General features: G+C 53.5%; 1 protein-coding gene across 3 annotated transcripts in view; it reads right to left on the minus strand.

Moving 5' to 3' along the window:
• Positions 1–1,455: 1,455 nt before the first annotated feature.
• TMEM266 (transmembrane protein 266) overlaps positions 1,456–21,305 on the minus strand; it is a 133,253-nt gene continuing 113,403 nt past the window's right edge. For 2 of the 3 annotated variants that reach the window (XM_073877428.1, XM_025884192.2), the window contains 3 exons: positions 17,824–18,013; positions 4,038–4,100; positions 1,456–2,611 (listed from right to left, as the gene is read on the minus strand). In XM_073877428.1, coding sequence (XP_073733529.1) covers positions 2,016–2,611; positions 4,038–4,100; positions 17,824–18,013 — 849 coding nt within the window. In that variant the 3' untranslated portion in view covers positions 1,456–2,015. The remainder of the gene's footprint in view (positions 2,612–4,037; positions 4,101–17,823; positions 18,014–21,305) is intronic. The other variant, XM_073877427.1, reaches the window with a different exon arrangement.

Genomic DNA, 21,305 nt, shown 5'->3' on the forward strand with positions numbered 1-21,305 from the left:
AAGTTCTGAACCCTGGGAGCCCTAAGCACTTCACACACGACCAGGTGCACGTGGGCTCCGGTTTCAGTGCTTCTCCTGTTAGTGTCTGACCTCAGGAAAGTCTCTTAAACCTTTCTGAACCCCAGATTCTTCCATCTGTAAAATGGGGCTAGAAATACCTGCCCACAGGATTGCTGGAAGGGCTAAAGGAGCCCAAGGGAGTAGAGGCCTTAGTAGAGTGCTCAGCAACGGTGGCCGTAATGACACCGTCCTTGACTCAGAACGCCTCTGATTTCCCCAACGGCTCGGGTGGACACTGCTCATCTCGCCACATATGAGGATGCAGCTCTTTGCCTGCAGGTGGGGATATCTGACAATTTAGCTGTCTTTCCCAAGGGGGTCTGCCCAAGCCTGTGACCCTATGCAGGGTTGTGGGGTTCTAATGGGACTCGGGCCTGAGCCCCGCTTTCGAGGACCAGGGGAAGGCAGGCAGGGAAGCAGATGCTGCCATGGGACACTGCACTGTTAACAGTGAGTCCAAGGGGCCACAGAAGCCCCGAGGACACCCTGACCTACAGTGAGGGACTAGTGAGACACAGAACCACCCAAAGATGGAGGGGACAAAGAACAGGTTGGGAGGGTAGCCAAAGGGACAGGTAAGCTAAGGGACTGTGACCATGCTGAGTTCAGCTAGGACAACGTGAGCCCTCGAAATTAAAATTAAGTCTTCCCTTAAACATAAAACAAAACATAGGGGTTACAAACCCAGAATCCCTGGAGCCTCTCTGGCAAGGGAGACACTGATCAGGCTCATCAGCCTGGGAGGACCCACTAGTGGGACGTGGAGTCAGAGGCTACAGCTGGGCCTCAGCAAGGCTGTGATGGGGTCTAAGGCTGGTGGTCTGCAGGGCAGAATGGCCGGGGCTCATGACTGCTCCTGAGGGAGGAGGAGGGTGCCAAGGGCATCAAGGGCGCCAACGCCACGCATCTTCATAGCTGGGTGGATGCTGGTGCCCCGGCTGGGAACCTGCGAGGAAGGTTCCCTTTGGGCAACATGCTGCACTCAGCTTTGGACCTGCGGAGTTCGAAGACCCAAGGAATAGAGTCCTGCCTGCGTCAGGGAGCTGAGTGTGGGAGTCGTCAGCCAGGAAGGCAGAATTCCGAGCTCTGTTTTGGTGGGAAGATGAAGGGGGCGGGGGAAGAGACCAGGGCAGCTGCCTTGCCAGGCAGTGCCAGAGCTTCTCGCCTGGGGTCCAGGGCTCCCTGGAGCCTCCCTGGGGCCTCCCTGGGTGGCTTTTCACCAGGCCGGGCCAACCCAAACCCGGAAGAGCCACGCCGGCTTCTTCCCCCCGGGGCTAGCAATTGCAAAGGAAAACCTCCGCCAACCAGAAGTCTCAGTGCAGTTGGTTTTTATTATTAAAGCCAAGATTGGAAAACGGCTGTCCCTGCACCCCACCATGGCCCTCCCACCCACCTCCAGATTCATCCCATTATGTCCTGTGAAGGTGAAAACTAGATTTGTCTGGAAAAGACTCAGAGATGCTCATGCTGAAGGAGATGAGGATGAACGAAATAGGCTCAGATGGCGGTCTCAGATGGTGGTCTGTGTGTGACTGTGTCGGCTCCACCCCGGATTCCGGGAAAAGATGAGACGGCTGGGGGTGGGGCTAGGTAGCCCCTGCTCACAGTGCTCTTCCCAGGGCTCCAGGGTGGGCGCCAGGGACGAAGGCCACGGAAGAGGCTGGGCTGGTCCCTGCGCTCTACCCTGCTGAAGCTGGGCCACGGGCTGGTTTTTGTAAAAATGGTTTAAAAAGACCCCAGCCATGAGCACCACCCTCCCCTGAGCAGGGCCCGAGGAGACGCCAGCTCTGGGCTCTGAGGTCTGAGGCATGTGGCCTCCTGGCCCCGTGACACCTCCCTGGAGGCAGGCAGCACCCTGGGGGAGGCCCTGTGTGTGGCCCCTGGCGGCCTCCGGGGCCCTCGGAGAGCATCCAGACAGCTCTCGGCCCTCCTCCCACCCAGCCCAGCTGGAGGCTCTAGGCTTCAGGGACCCTGTGCAACTTTTGCTCTTTGGATTCCAAAGATCTGAACTTCTCCTCCAGCATGGGTGCAGCAGGCTGGAAGTGGATGACAGGCTTGATCTGAAAGACTGTGAAGCCCTCCTGATTCTTCTGGTTGAAAAGACTTACCCTGGGCTCCAGCTCAGGGCTGCTTTGGGCCGAGCCCGCGGGGCTGGGCCAGGTGGGAGGGGCTGGGTCCAAGGCCCCCTGGGACGGGCAGGGGTCCTCCGATAGGGAGGACAGCAGGTCCTGGACTGCGGCCTCTGCCATCTGCTGCCGGGGTGGTGGTGGCAGTGGCCGAGGAGAGGGGCCGGGCTCTGAGGGTGGCTCCTCGCGGGCGGTACTGCAGTCTGTGGAGGAGCCCAGCGTCTGGCTGCTGTCACTCTGGGCCCGGGTGACAGAGCTGTGAGTCGAGCGGGAGGCGCTCTCGGACATGGCACTGGCACAGGTGCCACTGCTGCCGGGCTTCAGGGCCACGTCGACTGAGCAGAGGTCCGAGGAGAGGTCGGGCCGGTGGATGTCGACGGCGGCTGTGGTGACTACGCACAAGGCTGGCTCTGGGGCACCACTGTCTGCAAGAAAGGAGGGGATGCCGGTCACACTTCACCCTCTGCTACACCTCTGTGGGCCCTGATGGGGGCGCCTCTGACCCAAATGGCAGCTAGCGAGTGTGCACGGGCTCTGCTGGGGGACGCCTGGGTCTGTGGTCCAATTTCCCAGAGTTCGCGGCCCGGCCCTGCAAGGATTCTGCCCCACCCTCCTCTGGCTGACTTCTCCGGACATGTGACACGCACTGGCCAATCATCTGTGAGGACTGATCTGTGGCCTCTCTGAACAGCTGTGCTCTGCCCGGTGCTCAGCAGGATTCTAGAATAGACGGTAGCTGTTCTGCCCCCTAGGTGCTGGAGGAAAGCTGACAACCCAGGAGCTGCGTCCCTGGCTGATCTGCCATGGACCTGTGTTGATTTAAACCACGGAGATGTTGGGGTTATTTGCCACGGCAGCATAACCTAGCTCATCCTAACTCAGAAAGCAGGCGGTGCCAGGACTAGGAATCCGGGCTTCATGGTCAGATGGAGTCATTCAGTTTTAAATGGGGCCAACATGAGAGTGACATGATCAGAGCTGTGTCTTCAGAAGATTGTGTCATCCCTGTAGGATGCATTGCAGAGTGAGCACAGAGAACACTCCAGAGATCTTTAAGGAAGAAGTACCAAGGGGCTGCATTCCAGTGGGTGCAGTGGGGGCAAGGTCTCTCCCCAGAGTTGTGGGGAGAGTGCACTGGGGGAGAGGTCTGAGCTAGAGATGGCGGTCTCTGAAATCAGCAGATTGGATGAAGCTTTGAAAGAGGGAGAGAAAGAGAGAAGAGATCTTTAGGGGGTGACATTGTAGAAAACAATCCACTGCATGACACATGTCACAAAATGTAACATTCTAGCCTCACAAAGGAGTATACAAGGATTCAAGGAGTGTCAAATACAAACTACTGAGATTCCAAGACATTGGCTAAGGAAAACGGGGTATTCTTTTAAAACGCAACCTTTCCCACAAATGAAAACCACTAGGCTCCCTGAAACTTCTTTCAAGAGAAAGAATGAAACAAATCGAGCAAGGACATGCCCCACACCTGTTGCTTCTCAAGCCCAACTCTGCTGTTACCTCACCCCCATCGTGATCACTCCATGAGGGTCTCGGGTTGAGAGGTGCTGAGGTCTCCTAGATTTCTGATTCCAGCCCCCTCTCCATATGAGGGTCCCACATGCTGCCTCATTAGGGATCACGGAGTACTCCAACCTCCACATCCACAGCCCCGGCGCTGGACTCTGCTGGGAGCTAAAGCTGCAGGTATTTGAACCTTGAACTCTGCCTGCAGTGATGGTCACAGGCACCAAGGGATGGGCACGCCAGGCCAAGCTGTCCCCATTCTCAATGTTAGGGGCTGCGTGGGGCGGCACAGAGGTTCTGGTGTGTGCAGAGCGGCTCCGGACATGGACTCACCACTGCTGGGCCCGTTGTAGTACTGGCTGACATAGCTGTTCATGTCGTCTCTCACGGCAGCACCTTCGCAGAGGAGGACAGAGAAAGGGGAGTGTGGCCAATTTACTCGTACTCCCGCCCCTCCCCATCACCACGAGAGGAGGCTCTTGTCTTGCCCGGGAGCTCTCTGCTGCTTCTCAATCCTCAGTGGGGATCCGCCCCACGGCTGGGCTGGACTGGGCGTCAGGGACCCAGGTCCTCATGAAGCATCTGGCTTGACATAGGGCATAGGCAGAGCCTTTTCCTTCTCTGTCCTGTTTCCCCCATCTCTGAGATGGAAACAGTTCCTCAGGGCTTTCCCTGCCAGGACGGCCCGAGTCTCTGAGTCTACCTGAGGGTCTCAGGGTGCCCACTGTCCTCAGTACAAAAGTCTCAAAGCCTTGCTAGTGGCCCCACCCAGCCAGCTGCAGAGGCTGATTGTTGGTGACAGCCCACTGGCTCACCTATCAGAGGACCCAGTCTCCCACGCAGTATGGGGATGGGCCGGGGGCTGCTCTTCCCCCCCGACCCACCTACGCAGTTCCTAGCATGCAGTGAGCGCTCAGTCAATAGTTATTGCGTGAATAATGCATGACGAGGTGTAAAGCTGTCCAAGGAGATGACATGGGAACAAGGGTCTCAAGGAAATGTTGGTTCATTGTCTTGACAGGAGTAAAGAAGGAATGGGAGAGAGGAGAGGCGAGAAATTCAGAGTAGCCTGAGAATGGGAGGAAAAGCAGATGACTGGAGACCCCAAGGAGCTTGGCCTTGTTCAAGGGCACTGAAGAACCACAGGAACGTTGGAACATGGTCAGGTGTGACTCCCTCCCAAGGTTGTGGGAAGAGTAGTTCAGAAGGTCCCAGACTTTAGGCAGGAAGACCAGAAACGAGGCCCAGGTGAGGCTGACAGGTTCTGAGGTGGGGACGGGTGGTGATGCCTGTTGGGGAGGAAGGGAGGGACCAGGGTCAAGTGATAATTACGAGGGACTTGGCAGGGTTTGGAGAATGACAAGATGACTCAGTTGACTCAACTTGTCAGACCGAGCTCAGGGGTTGCTCTTTAGCAACTATGGTCTCCCCTGGGTCCTAGGGTCCTAAAAGGGTACCAGAATCAGACCTGATTTCAAACCTCAACCCCACCACGTTTTAGCTAAGGACCTTTCGCTTAGGTCCTAAGCCTCTGTCCGTTAAGGAGATTAAAGGAGCTAACAAATGTCAGATTTCTCGAGTGGGGTCAGGCACACAGAAGGCCTTCAAACACATGGGAGTCTAGTCCTTCCTCTCCTACAGAAGTCTGAAGGAGTCCACATGCCTGACGCTTCTCCCAGGAGCGGTGGTCTATGGATGAATGGACCAGACGCTTTCTGTGACCTCCTTCCCGGGCACACCTGAAACCACTGTGGACGCCAATCGGCCGGACCCTGGGAGGCTGCGTGGCAGCACATACAGACCTGGCTCCTAAAAGCTTTTTTGGCCTCTTTTGATCTTTAAATGCCTGCGGTGAGAGGTGTGTTTTGCATTAATGCCTGAGTTGAGGGAGAGGCCCGAGGCTGGCTCTAGACCCTGGTCCAAGATCAGCCAGCAAAGCTCCCTCAGAATCACACAGCAATACAACTCTCCATGGCTCTTCATTATTGACATGGTAAATGCTGTCTGGCCCTGCAGGTCACCCTGGGGGGCAGGCGGAGGCTGGGGAGGCTGCTTCTGGCCAGCAGTGAGAGTAGGCAGTGGCACCAGGCCTCTTGGGCCAGACGGGAGGTTCTGGTCACTTCCCTCAGGATGAGCCTTTGGCCGTGGCTGCGGAGGCCTTGTGACATGGGCAGAACTATGAACTCAGCTGAAGTTATCTGCAGACTCATGAGAATTTATCCCAAGGGAGTTACTCACAGAAGGTGGCCTGGGGTGAAGAAGAAAAACCCAGAACCTAGAAAACTAGATGGCTACATGCAAACAAATAAAACTGGACCACCTTCTTACACTATACTCAAAAATAAACTCAAAATGGATGAAAGACCTAAATATGAGACCTGAAACCATAAGCTCCTAGACGAGAGCACAGACAGTAATCTCTCTGACATCGGCTGTAGCAATGTTTTTCTTGAAATGTCTCCTAAAGTAAGAAAAACAAAGGAAAAAATAAATTATTGGGACTAGACCAAACTAAAAAGTGTGTGCACAGCAAAGGAAATCATCAACAAAATGAAAAGGCAACCTACTGAATGGAAGAAGATATTTGCAAATTATTTTTGATAAGGGGCTATATCCAAAATACATAAAAAAACTCATACCCCTCAACAGCAAAACACCATTAAAACACAGGCAGTGGACCTGAATAGACATTTTTACAAAGAAGACATCCAGATGGCCAACAGACACATGAAAAGATGCTCCACATCACTCCTCATCAGGGAAATGCAAATCAAAACCACAATGAGGTATCACCTTACACCTGTCAGAATGGCTCAAATCAACAAAACAAGAAACAACAGGTGTTGGCAAGAATGTGGAGAAAAAGGAACCCTTGTGCACTGTTGGTGGGAATGCAAACTGGTGCAGCCACTCTGGAAAACAGTATGGAGGTTCCTCAAAAAGTTAAAAATAGAACTACCTTACAATTCCACCACTGGGTATTTACCCAGAGAAAATGAAAACAATAATTGGAGAGACACATGCACCCCTACGTTTAGTGCAGTACTATTTACAACAGCCAAGATATGAAGCAACCTGAGTGTCCATCGATAGATGAATGGATAACGATGTGGTACACACACACTGGAATACTGGACATAAAAAAGGATGAGATCATGTCATTTGAGGCAACATGGATGGACCTAGAGAGTATTAGGCTAAGTCAGAGAAAGACAAATGCCGTATCACTTCACTTACACGTGGAATCTAGAAAACAGAGGAATAAACAAACAAAAAGCAGAAACAGACCCATACACACAGAGATGGGAGGAGGTGGAGGATGGGCAGGACGGGCGAAGGGGAGTGGGAGCTGCGGGCTTCTGGTTATGGAATGAGTACGTCACAGGAATAAAGGGCATAGCATGGGGAATCCAGTCGATGGCCGTAACAGTGTGGTATGTGACAGATGGTAGCCACACTCGTGAGCAGAGCGTAACATACAAACTTGTAAAATCACTGTTGTACACCTGAAACTAATGTAACATTGTGTGTCAACTGTACTTCAATGAAAAAAAATTATAAAAAGGGAAACCGCAATCTTATTAAAAAAACAAAAACAAAAACACCCAGATCCTAGTTCCCATCCTGTGCGTGCCACTACCATGAGAGCTTGAGCAGGTCACCTCCCCTTCCTGGGCCTCAGTTTCTTCATCCGTACCACCAGGGGCTGGGCAGGCTCTTGCGGATCGTGAGCGGCTGCGCCGGATGCCCCCGGCACCTCCACCAGCTCTGGAAGCTCCAAGAGGGGAGAGAGCAGCGCAGGAGGGGGCCAGAGGCATCGGGGCCGTCGCCGCATGCCTGGGCAGGAGTCATCTCGCTGCTGATGGGGGTCTCCACCGTGGCCGGCATACCTGGGGAAGGGGGTGCCCACCTCTCTGTTGAGCAGCTCGGATAACCAGCTGTGGGCAGCTCTTGTTCACCTGTGCTCAGCAGGATCACAGTGTGCCCCACCCCGCGCTGGGTACGGAGGCCAGGACTCCCTGCCTCCAAGGAGCACAGTCAGGGCCTCCCCAGGATGCCATACCTTGGTCAAACAGCCCATCTCCGTTTAATCAAGCCTTGCAGACCGTGGTCCTGTCTTCACAGCTACCAGGGCTAAGCCCATTGCTCTTCACTGTCTATGTGACAGACCTTCTGACACTTAAAAAGCCCTCCTGAGAAGTTTCTTTTGGGAAACCACTGTCCGTTTCCCACCCGTCCCGAGTTTTCCAGCCTTCCCACTCTGAAGGCCTCCCTGCGGGCTACAGAGGTGACCAAAATGGGTGGAGGAGGGTAAGGGAGGGAGCCGGCATTCACTGCGCCTTCGAAGCGCCACACCTCGGGTTAGGCACACACCATACTTCTTTAATCCTCGCCACTGCCCTGCGAGGCGGGGATGACTCAGTAGACTGGTTCTTCCCAAGATCTGGGATCACTCCCCTCATGCAGCCCAGCACCCTCCAGACAGCAACCGCCCTACTCCGCTGACTCATGAGCCGCCCGGGGCTTCCATGCAGTGGCGGGGCAGGCCAAGCCCTGAGCGCACTTGGCTGTGTCACCCCCACGGAGGACTCCATGTTCCTCATCCCAGGCTAATGTCAGCTTGCCGGTTTCAGCAGAGAGGGCAGTGTGCTGAGGAGCACTCTTAATCTTGGCTGCACGTCAGGGATTAGCTCTTCCTCCTATCTCAGTGTTGATGGAGAATGCCACATCTTCATCTACACCATTGAAAAAACCACCTAGGCTAGGTGAACTGTAGCCCCATGTCTCTCCTGAGCTTCTGGCTGACCTGGTCAACTGGACAACGTCTCCTGCAGGACCTCCAATCACCACTGACACAACATGTCCACAACAGAACTCAGTTTCTCCCTCCACCTCCATCTTGGTGAATGGTTTCCTTGCCCACCCAGGCTGGGACCCTGGTCACTTCGCTGTGCTTTCTCTTTCCTTACCAACAACCCAACTCCTACCAAGTCTGTGACTAGTCGAGGGACCCCCTGGTACCTCTGCTATGGTCTGGTGGTCCAGCCATAGGTCAGACCTCATGCTTTCCCCTTTGGACTCTTGTGACATCTGTGGGTTTAATGAACAGGATTCTAGCTCCATGGATATGTGTGACACTGAACCTAGGTCCCACCCAGATGGCCTCCAGAGGTTTGTCCAGTCCGCATTTGTTCCCTCTACTCCAAACCTGGACCCACACAGGGGCCTCAGAATGAGCTTTAAGACACAAATCCGAGGGGCACCTGGGTGGCTCTGTCAGTTAAGCGTCTGCCTTCGGCTCAGGTCATGATCCCAGGGTCCTGGGATTGAGCTCCGTGTGTCAGGCTCCCTGCTCTGCGGGGAGCCTGCTTCTCCCTCTCCCACTCCCTCCCTCTGCCTGCCGCTCCCCCTGCTTGTGCTCTCTCTCTCTGACAAATAAATAAAACCTAAAAAAAAAAAGACAAATCTGAAAGCGAGGCCTGCTTGGACTCCTCCAGCAATGTTGACGCTGCCCCTCCCTGCTCTCTGCTTCAAGCAGGCCCTCGAGTTCTCCAGAACGGACCACTTGGGCTGGGGTTGTGTCCCCACCCACACAGGGGCCGAGAGCCTCTGAGGGCAGGGGCCACATTTTACTCAGCATCTCCCTTGCACTAAGCACGGGGCTTGGCCTATGCCAGCCTCCACTAAAGAGTGCTGCTGACTGGACAGACGACTGTGTCTGGGTGAGAGGCCTGCAGGGCCTCCCGGCACCGTCTGCCTCACCCTCTGCGAGGCGCTGTCATTCTTCGGCACACAGCCTCGCTCCCGGTCACTAGTACCTGCCTGGACGCTGGTGACTGTTGGGTGCCTGGGGGCTTGGGGCAAAGGAGGGGAGGCAGGCACAGAGGCTTAAGGCCAGGAACAGGCCACCACTGAGCCTCCACAAGGGGTGTGCCCACTTTCCACCTAAGAACAATCCCCCGCCCCAGGGTTTGTCTTGACTCAGCCCCAAGGCGCCCTGGGACCACGGAGGAAACACCTCACACTGAGGGCTGAGCTCAGGACAAACCCGAAACCCACCGACTTGTGGTCCCAGGCAAATCCCCAGGCCCCCTGAGCCTCAGCTTCCTCCCAGGTAAAACGCTGTTGAGCTCTAAGACTTACTGAGATAATGCATGTCAAATCTAGCCCAGGGCTGTTCGGTACCTCTCCGAATCCCCACCCCCGGTGTTCCCTCCCGACCCGAAGTCATGAGTCTTTTGTGGCAGCTGCTCTTGGCTGCCTGGCGCCTTCCCTCCTGGGGGAAAAGCGCTCTGCAAATGCATCCTGACTAATCCGCTCAAAGCCCTTCGAGTGCTGGTCATGGCAACACTCCTCATGTGTGTTTGCCCCTTGGGCGGAGCCCCAACCTGCCTGGTAAGGCAGAAGTTGAGCAACAGTGTGGGAGTCAGCTGGGGCTCCTGAAGGGGGTGGGAGGAGCTGTGCTGTGGGGTGGGGGTGCCAAGACCCCGCATCCTGTGCAGACACAAGCCCCAGCGCCCAGAGGGAAGCCCTGGTTCCTGGTTCGGGGTTCCTCCTCCCTGACTCCAACTTGCTGCTCCATGACTCAGCAGCCCGCCCAGAAAGAGCACACCTGCTGTGTGCCATGCAGGAGAGCTGTGGCCACAACTGAAAGCCCAATTTTTCTCAGGGAAGATAGGCTTCTGCTACTGTTCTTATTTTGGAAAAACTGGGGCTCAGAGACAGGACCAGCAGCATAACTGTGGGGCCCCTTGTTCAAAAAGCATGAAGGTCCAGAAATAAACCCGTGCATATATGGGAAAGGGCAGTCTCTTCAACAATGGTGCAGGGAAAACTGGACAGCTACATGCAAAAAAACAAAACTGGACCACTATGTTACATCATACACAAAAATTAACTCAGAGCAGATTAAAGGCCTAAATGTGAGAGTTGAAACCATAAAACTCCTGAAAGAAAACATAGGCAGTCAGCTCCTTGAATTCATTCTCAGCAATGATTTTTTTTGGATTTGACACCAAAAGCAAAGGCAATAAAAGTAAAAATAAACAAGTGGAACTACATCAAACCAAAAAGCTTCTGCACAGCAAAGGAAATCATCAACAAAATGAAAACGCAACCTACTGAATGCGAGAAGATATTTGCAAATCATATTATGATAAGGAGCTAACATCCACATTGTATAAAGAACTCATACACCTCAAAAGCAAAAAGAACTAAACCAATTAAAAAATGGACAGAGGATCTGAATAGACATTTTTTCCAGAGAAGACATCCAGATGGCCAACAGACACATGAAAAGAGGCTTAGCATCACTCATCATCAGGGAAATGCAAATCAAAACTACAATGAACTATTACCTCACACCTGTCAGAATGGCTAAAATTGAAAACATAAGAAACAACAAGTGTTGGAGAGGATGTGGAGAAAAGGAACACTCGTGCACTGTTGGTGGGATGCAAATTGTTGCAACCACTATGGAAAACAGTACGGCGGTTCCTCAAAAAATTAAAAAAAGAACTTCCATAGAATTCCACTTTGGGGTATTTATCCAAAGTAAACAAAAACACTAACTTTAGAAGAGGCGCCCCCACATTCATTCCAGCATTGTTCATGACAGCCAATACAGGGCAACCATGTGAGTGTCCAGTGGTGAACGGATGAGGACGATGGGGTATACATGCACACACACACACACGCACACACGCACAATGGAATATTATTCAGCCATAAAAAAAGAAAGCAATCTTGCCGTTTGCAATATGGATGGCCCTGGAGGCATTATGCTACATGAAATAAGTCAGGCAGAGAAAAACAAATACTATATGAGCTCACCTATGTGGAGTCTAAAAACAAAACGAAAACAAGAAACTCGGAGCTCACAGACACAGAACACACTGGTAGTTGCTAGAGGTGGGGGTTGGGCGAACTGGGTGAATGGAGTCAAAAAGTATAAATTTTGTTATAAAATAAATAAATTGTGGAGATATGATGTATTGCATGGTGAATACAGTTAATGATAATGTATTGCATTTTTTAAAAGATCTTATTTATTTATTTGACAAAGAGAGACACAGCGAGAGCAGGAACACAAGCAGGGGGAGTGGGAGAGGGAGAAGCAGGCTTCCTGCTGAGCAGGGAGCCCAATGCGGGGCTCGATCCCAGGACCCTGGGATCATGACCTGAGCCGAAGGCAGACCCTTAATGACTGAGCCACCCAGGTGCCCCAATGTATTGCATTTTTGAAAGTTGCTAAGTGAGTAAATCTTGAAAGTTCTCATCTCAAAAAAAACATTTTATGACTATGTATGGTGACAGGCATTAACTAGATTTATTATGATCATTTTGCTATATATATATATAAATATCAGATCACATAGTATACCTGAAAGTAATATGCTATATGTCAATTACACATCAGTTAAAAAAAAAGCATTAAGAATTTCAAGAGGGTGACGGCAGAGCAGTGAACCAAGTTCAAGGCCCTATGTGACCAGCGGGCTCACCCAACCATGGAGCCAGTCCTGCTCAGAGAGTTAAGTCACTTGTTCAAGGCGAAGCTGAGATTCAAACCCAGCCCTGAGTCTTCCACTGGCGTCCCTTCCTTATATCCCCGTACCCCTCTCTGCCCCATCAGCTGCTTCACTACTTGTGTGAGGACTCCCAGGTCTAGCCCTGCAGCTCTGCAGCTTCTCCGGCTCCTCAGTGCCCCCCAGTAATATTCCCCTGTGTATACATACCCCATCGTCCTCATCCGTCCACCACTGGACACTCACATGGTTGCCCTGTATTGGCTGTTATGAACAATGCTGGAATGAATGTGGGGGCGCCTCTTCTCAAGTTAGTGTTTTTGTTTACTTTGGATAAATACGCTGAAGTGGAATTCTATGGAAGTTCCATTTTTAACTTTTCGAGGAACCTGAGGAGGCCAGTGGTGGCAGAAACCCCAACTGGTCTCGGCGGCACACGGGCCTCTCCTCTCCTAAGGGCCCATGCCGGTGCCAGCTCTGCTTGGCAGAGGGAAAGCCCAGACCGGCCGCCGGGCACATCTGGGGGGTTTCTCTGAGCACCGGTGCAGCACGGAGGGCCGCCGCCGTTGGCCATGATATACGGTGGACGCTGTGGCGCTCCCCCCGTGGCTGTAATTCATAAATTATGGGCGAGGTTCAAGACTAATAAATTTGGGAGGGAAGTATTAATGACTACACAGGGGCACCGTGAACTTGGCAGGCCCCAAAGCCTGGAACTTTGCAGCCTGGGTTTTAAAAATGATTTGTGCCAGAGCAAGTCTAAACAGAAGCTGGTCGGCGTTAGTCTGGCTCTGACCTGCGAGCAACTGCTGAACCGCGGGGACCCCTCGGCCCTCCCGCCCTTTGGGGCTGCCCTCCCGCAGCGAGCACGGCCCCCTCCCGCGGCTCCTGTGACTCCCAGCTCACTTCTGCGGGTTAATCCCCCGACCGCCTGTGCACTGTTGTGACACGGTGGACTTCAGAGCCCTCACTGGCCTGAAGCTCATTGTGAGCAACAGATGCTGCCCTTTCTCCATCTCCAGAGTGGCCCAGAGCACCCCTAGCTTGTCCGGCCGTAATTTCTAATGTCGTGGAAATCCCTCCCTGGACACAGCTCCTGGTCAGAGAGAAATCAGCTGGGGGACACCCTGTCTCCCTGGCCCACTGGAGGCTGTGAATCACGCACGCCGCTTGCTGGGCCCCTGCATCTGCCCTCCGTCTCAGAGGTGTTGGCTTTGCTGTTTATGGCTCTGGAGGTTGCTTGTGAGGCGGCACAAGAGGTACGTGCGGGAATGTACTGGGCAGGCGGCACGGACGGACCGGGGCAGGTGTAGGGCAGGTATGCATCTAGAGAGGGGGGCGGTGGGGGTGTCACAGGAGAGATAACGGACGGCAGGGTGGGGGTCCAGGACTAGAAGGGAGGAGCGTTTGCAGCTGCTCCCAGAGGGGCATGTTTGGCATCTCTCTGGGAGGCCTGAGTGCCTCATTCAGACACCCCACCCCCCCCAGTCTCCAGGAGGGTCGGCACAGACCTTGGGACATCCTGGCTGGTGACGCACAGCTGGTCAAATTCACCCTGAGTGTGCTTCAAGTGTGACCCAGCTTTCTCCCTTCTTACTCCGCCTCCCTGCTTTCCCTCCTGGAAGTTGCTCACTACGGGGTCAGCAGAGGGAGGGAGCGGAGAGGCAGGAACTCCTAGAACGTGTGGGATTATTTTAAAGGCTTAGTTTGTTTGCAGACTCTCCAAACTCAGATCTTCACTCCCTGGGGGCCCAAATGGGGCATCAGGTGTCGAGGGTCTGGAGGTCACTGGCTGAGGGGCAGTAATAATGGCCATGCTGTTATCTTGAGAGCTGAGGATCCTGACGAGAGAGGTGCTACAGGACATGGGCTGTTCTGGAAGTGCTCACCCGAGCTCAGGTGTTTACAGACGAGCACACACGAAAAGGGAACAGAACCAAGCAGGCCCAAGCCCTAGGCGAGCTACAGCCTCCAGATGGACTGCGAGTGACACGGAGCCCCCCGCCTCCGCGGGCAGAGCAAGAAGCTGCCCAGCAGTGGCTCCTCCAGCTCCCTCTGCCTGATCAGGGAGGAAGCTCCTGGGAGGGACACCGTCCCTCCTGTCCTTGGGAAGTGAAACAAGTGGGCAAAAGCTGCTGACTTCCAGAGAACTTTCCCAAAAAGAATATTCTTTTATTATATTCTTGTATTCTGGATTCCACAAACACCAACCTGGGGAGCTGAAAGTCAAGAGGGGTTTCTGGAGTGGACTGCTGCCACATGGGCCTGAGCTCAGAGGGCTGCAGGGACCCACACGAGAAAACGTGGTATCTGCCAGCCTCGTCTTATTCTTTGATCAGCTGCGGGCTTGCAGATGACATTTCACACAACAAGCTCCAGGGGGAGCCTGCTGAGGGCCAGGCTTGGGCGGCCCTCGTGGGGACACACACATAAACGCTCACGGCCCAGCGGCCCCATGGCACGAATGATCGGGGCCTCGCGGCAGTTCCGGTCCGGTCTAGAGAGGAGAGAGTGGTGGCTGGGAGCTCACTCAGAGATGGGTTTTAAGGAGGAAGAGAAGTGTGGCAGGCAGGCCTGGCCTGCCAGTGCACAGCATGTGGAAAAGCTCCAAGACCTACAGCTGCACAGAACACTCACAGAACTAGATGTCCCACCCGCCTGAGGGAAGGTGAAGAGAGTGGGGGGAGTGAGGCTGTGGAAGCGAGAGCATCAAGGGTCTATATGCCACCTGTTAGAGGGGGATCATCGTGTCCCTCCCAAACGTATCCGTCGCCCTAACCCCCAGTACCTCAGAATGGAATCTCATGTGGCAGTGATTAAGGTGAGGTCATACTGGAGTGGGGTGGGCCCCAGCCCAGGATGCCTGGGGTCTTTATAAACAAGGAAGTGTGAACACAGACACACAGGGAGAATGCCAGGTGGAGAGGGAGCCAAGGAACGCCAAGCATTACGAGCAAACCACCAGAAGCTATAGTAGAGAGGCCCTCACAGCCCTCAGGAGGAGCCAACCCTGCCAAGACCTTGATCTCAGACTTCCAGCCTCCAGAGCTGTGTGACCGTAAACTGACGTTTAAGCCCCTGGCTTGTTGCGGCAGCCCTAGCAGCCACCAGCCAACGTGTTAAATTGGGGAGGAATCCAACAAGCTACAGCCCAACGCAGATAGATGTAAAGTGCTGCATGGTTGTGGGGGGAGGGCAGGGGGCAAAAAGCACGGCCTAGGGATGGGCTGTGGGGGCCCATGTGGGGAACAGTGGGCCTGGGTCAGCTGTGAGCTCAGGCCGGGCAGCCACCAGAAGGCTCAGGAGCCTTCCAGCCACATCGAAGGGGTCTTAGATTCAGAACAAAAAAGCAGGGGTGGCCCCTTGCAGCTCCCCAAGAACTGCGTTTTGTTCTGGGTGTCACTCCAAGAGGAACCAAAACATTGCAATGTTCAAGAAGGGACAATACAGCAAGAACCTGGAGAGCTTCTCCCCCAAGGACTGGTGTGGAAATGCAGTGACAGTCCCCGGAGGAGAAAACACTTAGACGCCAGTCTCCAAAAGGACACCTCAGTATAACATTGCGTGTCAAATATACCTCAATAAAAAAAAAATGAAAGGATGCCTTTCACCAATGCATAAAAACTGCAGCCAAGTGGGAGAGGCAGGTACCTGGGGGCAGACCTCAGCTCAGTCTGAAGAATTACATTTAAAAAAATATATATTTTATTTATGAGAGAGCGAGCGAGAGTGCGTGCATGAATGGCGGGGAGGGACAGAGGGAGAGGGAGCAGACCCCCCGCTGAGCAGGGAGCCTGCCGGCTACGGGGCTCGATCCCAGGACCCTGAGCCAAAGGCAGGTGCTTAACTGACTGAGCCACCCAGGCGCCCCTGAAAAATTACTTTCTAATAGGCAGAGCCATTTGAAGTTGGGTTGGTGTGGGCTTCTCTGGGAGGCTGGGAGCACCTACTGTCAAAGGAAGGTAAGCTGAGGCCGGCGAGAGTTTTAGATGGGATTAGCACATCAGCTGGACTCAGAGAAGTCTCTCCCAGCCCCCAAATTCTATAGTTCTGAGATCTGTAGGTCTCTCAGAAGATCATAAGTGCAATCACTCCACTCCACAAAAGCTGTTCACAGTGCCTTACTCCAGAGCTTTCTCACTCCATCAGCTCCTTTTATTTCCTAAGAGGCAGACAGAGCTGGAGTTCCCTTTATAGAAGGGAACACTAAGCCTCAAGTCATAGAGCTGGGGAGTAGTGGAGTCCGGGGCTCTGGCCTCCCACCTCCCAACCGCCCAGCCCTGCCTGGCTGTCCTGGCAAGGGGAACATGGCACAGCAAGGTGAAGGGGCCCTCGATCAAGCTGGGGTTTAGGGTCCCACAGCCTGGGTTCCAAGCCCAGCACCACCATTTCCAGTGTGTGACCCTGTGAAATTCTCTTGACCTCTTTGGGTCTGAGTTTCCTGCTCCATAAGAGACAAAGGAGGTGTGAGGATTAAACCAGGTCCCACTATAAAATCTTCCCTTGGAGGGCTTTGATAAACTTTAATTCCCTTACTTTTAGGTAAAAAGCATGAAGATGAATTACTCTGAATTATTAGGGGAGGTCCATATTTAAAAGAATTTCTTGGTAAAGTGAAATAACCCCTTACCCATCATTTTAGCAATGACATTGTCAGGTGCAAGTTAGGACGGGGAGGACTCAGACATGAACAGGAAAGCTGCCTGGCGGGGGAGGGGGAGTCTGTGTTGGGAGCTCTCAAGATCCCCTTGGGGTCCTAAGGTGGGCGCAGATCCCCCCTGCGCTGAGGTAGATCCCTGGCCTGAGCCCATTAGAACACAGCCTCCCCAAATCCTGCGAAGGCCCAAACCTGACATAGGTGAGGGTATTTTCACCCTATGACAAAACAATACCCCCTGACATCTGTGGGACTGTTCTGCAGCTCCGGAGGCCACTTGTACCCACTTTCCTGAGCCTCCCAACAACCCTGTGAGAAAAGCTCTGCATTGTTCCCATTTGTTAGCAAGCAAAACCAAGGCTCAGAGAGTTAAGTCCCCCGTCCAAGGTGACACCGCTGGCCTTCTATACAGCACTCGGCCCCGGGTCATGCCCCATGCTCCCATCTCCACTAACACCACCTGTCCATCAATTAGCTACCAGCGCCAAGACTTAGGTTCTGGGCTGTACTGGCCCTAGGCCTGGACTTACTATCTGGGCCCTTGCGGGCTGGGCAGTAAGAGTCTCAGGTCTCTGGCTTGAAGCCTAGCTCTGCCATTTATTAGTGATGCGCCTTTGTACAACTTTTATTTCATCCACAAAATAGGAAAGTCATACTTCCTATTGCACTGAGGGCCGGGGAGATAATGCACGCAAAGCACATCAGTGGCCCACAGGCATGAAATGGGTACAGTTCACTAGGCTCATTGCGAGTTTGGGTCAAGGTATCTTGGCTAAACGCTTGCCCCCAGTTTCACAAAGGTCGTCGTGGGGGTCCCCCGATCTGACCCCGGGCCCGCCCCAGGCCCACCCGGACACGCGCCCGCCAGCGGGCAGCTGGACGCAGAGCCCTGGGCGGGGGCGGCGGGGGCGGCAGGCGCGGCGGGCGGGCTCACCTGGCGAGGGCTGCAGCTCCTCCATGACGCTCTCGGCGGCCGTCTCCTCGGCCCACGTGCCGGCCTCCACCACCTTGTAGCGGCTGCGCGGCTGGCTGAGCACGTGAGGGGCCTGCAGCGCCGCCTCGCGCTCCGCAGCCAGGTCCAGGTCCTGCTGCGCCAGGTGCGCCCGCAGCTGCCGGATCTCAAACTGCAAGAGGAGAGGGGCCGTGGGTGGCGGGGGGCGCGGGGGCGGGCGGGGTGTGGCCAGGCTGAGCCTGATTCCTGGGCCCCGGGGTGGGGGCGGGAGGCGTGCGCTGAGCGTCCGCAGGGTGTGGATGGGGCGGTCCTTACAGATCTCCAACGCCACTCATCGCCAGAGCCTTGGACTTTTCTGGAGCCTTTTCCAAGCAATAAGGTGTGTTCCTGTGTCTCATTTCTGGAATACTGTGTAGTCTGGCCGCATCGTGAAGACAAGATGGCCGTGAGAGGAAACACAGCTGTGGTCTGTGGGAAGGGTACTGAAGGGGGGGGGGTCGAAAAACCCGGATTTGAATCTTGTTCTGTCTAGTTCCTTGCCTAAATGTGCGAACCGGGTGGTGCTTGTCAAAGTGAAAGCCTTATTCAGGTGTCTTATACTGATGCTGAGCGAAGACCGCATGCCCGGGACCATCCAGGACCAGCCTAACCAGCCTTGGGAGCCCATCCTGGCATCATGTGCTCGCTGGGCTGTCTGTCCACCATCCATTTGTCTTCCAGCAACACCCACGCCCCTCTTCTAGGAGGTGTTCAGAAAGGACTGGGCTCTAGCCCCCGCTCTGTAGCTTTCTGGCCATGTGGCCTCGGTTCCCTTATCTGTGTAATAGGGTTTCTCGCCACCCCCTCCCCATCTCTTTGAGGACTTGAGTGCTAAATAAGGGCTTTGTAAAACGCTGCACACATTCTGATTTTGGTTAATTTTGTTGTTGGGAAAAGTTCTTTAAAGAGGTTCCCAGATGCCTGTTGTGTTCGTGGCTGAAATAGCTGTTTACACTCTGGGACCTTTCTGGGCCATCTGGGCCAAGCAAAGTTTGAGTCTGACCTTGAAGGGCCTGGCTGTGGGCTCAGGTAAGGAGAGCTTTTACTGCCACCTAGTGCCCCAAGCACACATTGCATCGCTGTGCACAACCTGCTGGCAAACCCCCAAAGGCCTGAAGCGGGGACGGGCGTGGTCCCAGGGAGGCCCAGTGCCTGGGATCCCTACCTAGATTACCTACTTCCCCATCAGACTCAGTGTCCAGCCCTGACCCCTCCCTGTAAAGTTAGCTTCACATCTCCAACTCCTACCTGACAGCAACACGGAATTGGCTTATAGGAATCACAAAAACGACCTGGTCAGAATAGGACTCTTCACTGTATCCAAAAACTTGCTCCTCAGGTGGTTTCATCTCATCTTAGCTGGAGCCAAAAATGTAATCACCTCTTCGCTCCCTTGCTTTCCCTCCTCCACCATCCAATCTGTCCCCAAGTCCAGCTTCACCTCCAAGCGCTATCCCAAGCCTTCCTACCCCACTCCACCTCCACCACCTGGGCAACTCCAACTTCTATAGCCTTTTACCAAATCTGTTCTCCAATAGGAATCACAGGGATTCTCGCAAACCTAGATCAGATCATGTCACCCCCCCCCTTGTGACAACTGAGGTCCGTTGGGAGAAAACCCAACTCTTCACCCTTGATTTACAAGGCAGGTATATGGTCTGACCCTGTCTATCTCAGACCTGACCCCCGACCCAAGGCAGCCACCCAGGTACTTTGTCACACCAGCCTGTTTGAATTCTCTGCATTGTACTTATCACCTTCTGATATTTTAAAATCTATTTTAATATTTTATTATTTTTCCTTTGGTGTCAGTGAAATGCACAATTAAAGCATTCACTAACATTAGGGATGCCAGGCTGCAGACTGACATCGGGGCGACCTCCCAATGTCAGTGTCCACAGACTTCGTCTCTGGGACCACTCAGTTTTTCAGAGAGCTCATCAGCCTCTGGCTGCCTCTGTGTGGGAGCAGGGCAGGGGGATGGGGTAGAGGGTCCCACCATTACATGGAAGGATTTTCAATGAATCCTTGGTTTCAGCCCTGCCTAACCCAGGGCCCACTTGCAGAGCCTTCTGGTTCAGTTTCTCCAGAGAATAAACCTCTATGATTCTTGTAGGGTGGGAGCGGGTGTGGTCTCCTGGCTGTGCAGGATTGGGAGGGGGCCTAGGGGGCTCAAATATTGTGTGTACAGGCATTTAGTCAACCCCTCTCCTTTTGGTCAGCTTCCCGTTCACCCCCTTCCTCCCAAACTCTCAGGGGTTCTGAGGGGAGAATTAGCCCATTTCCCTCACTATCCTCCGCAAGCACTTTAGTTATAAATTCTCCACTCTGGTAGATCGGTTACCCCTTTCTCATCCGCTGTTCATTTTCCTCAAATCCACTGAAATCTCTATCCTCTTTGTCGTTATGGACAGGCCTTAAAGAGACACTTTCTTAATTCTTATGTGTTCATGGTTTTTAAATTATCATTTTAGTGGAGTTTGGGAAAGGAGATCAGATAAATATGTGTGGTCACTCCACCATTTTAAGAACTGCCTATTGGTTTTCCCTCTCTCTCACTGCAGTGATGGTATGCTGGTTAAAAGAAAAAAAAAAAAAAAGAAAGCCCAGATGAGTAGTTTATGCTAACCTCTGTGGTGCAAATACTCCACCATGGCCAATTTCAAATTACCAACACACTGTCATGGAGAACTGGGAAGACGTGTACTTAATTGGCTCTCAGGAGCGAGAGCTCCAGCGCACCACTGCTACCCTTCACCCCTTAATAAAATATAGTCTCTGGCAGAGCAGGGATTTGTCTGTTTTGCTGCCTGGTATAGAGAAGTCACTCAATAAATACTGTTGAATAAGTGAATGAATGAAACTATCCAGCTTTGCTCAATTCTGTGGTTTCAGGCTGAGCCCTAATCCTAGCCCAAAGCTGAGACAAAGTGTGAGCCCTGACCCTGCTCGCACACTAAGCTCTGACCATGGTCACATACTGAGCCCCAACCGTAGTTACACTGTGAGCCCTACACCTGCTCACACACTGAGTCCCAAGCCTGATCATACACTGAGCCCTGACTCTGCTCTCAGTCTAGGCTCAGACTCTGGACCTCAACAACCCAATACTCAAATGCGTCTATTGTTTGCAGAGGCTGAGAAAGTGAGGCTGGCTTACTATAGGGTGGCCTTCTGTGCATGGGGAGAGAGTTCAAGCTACCCCTCTGGCAGCAAGTTCTCAGAGGTCACATAGGGCCTAAGAGGCAACCTCCTGAGCTCCTCTTGCCCAGGCTGATCTGAACGTCCCATGGGCATATGTAGCCCACTTTCTCCAAGGCTGCTCATCAGGGCCAGTAGGCCCATCTAATGGCCTCCTAGGCCACTCTGAACAGATGCATTATTGATAACTTGTAATTGATCCAGAGCTGCCCATGAGTGTCCCA

Source organism: Callorhinus ursinus, unplaced genomic scaffold (assembly GCF_003265705.2).
Source record: "Callorhinus ursinus isolate GAN/ISIS: 27379988/994484 unplaced genomic scaffold, GSC_fseal_2.0 scaffold25, whole genome shotgun sequence".
Lineage (NCBI taxonomy): Eukaryota > Metazoa > Chordata > Mammalia > Carnivora > Otariidae > Callorhinus > Callorhinus ursinus.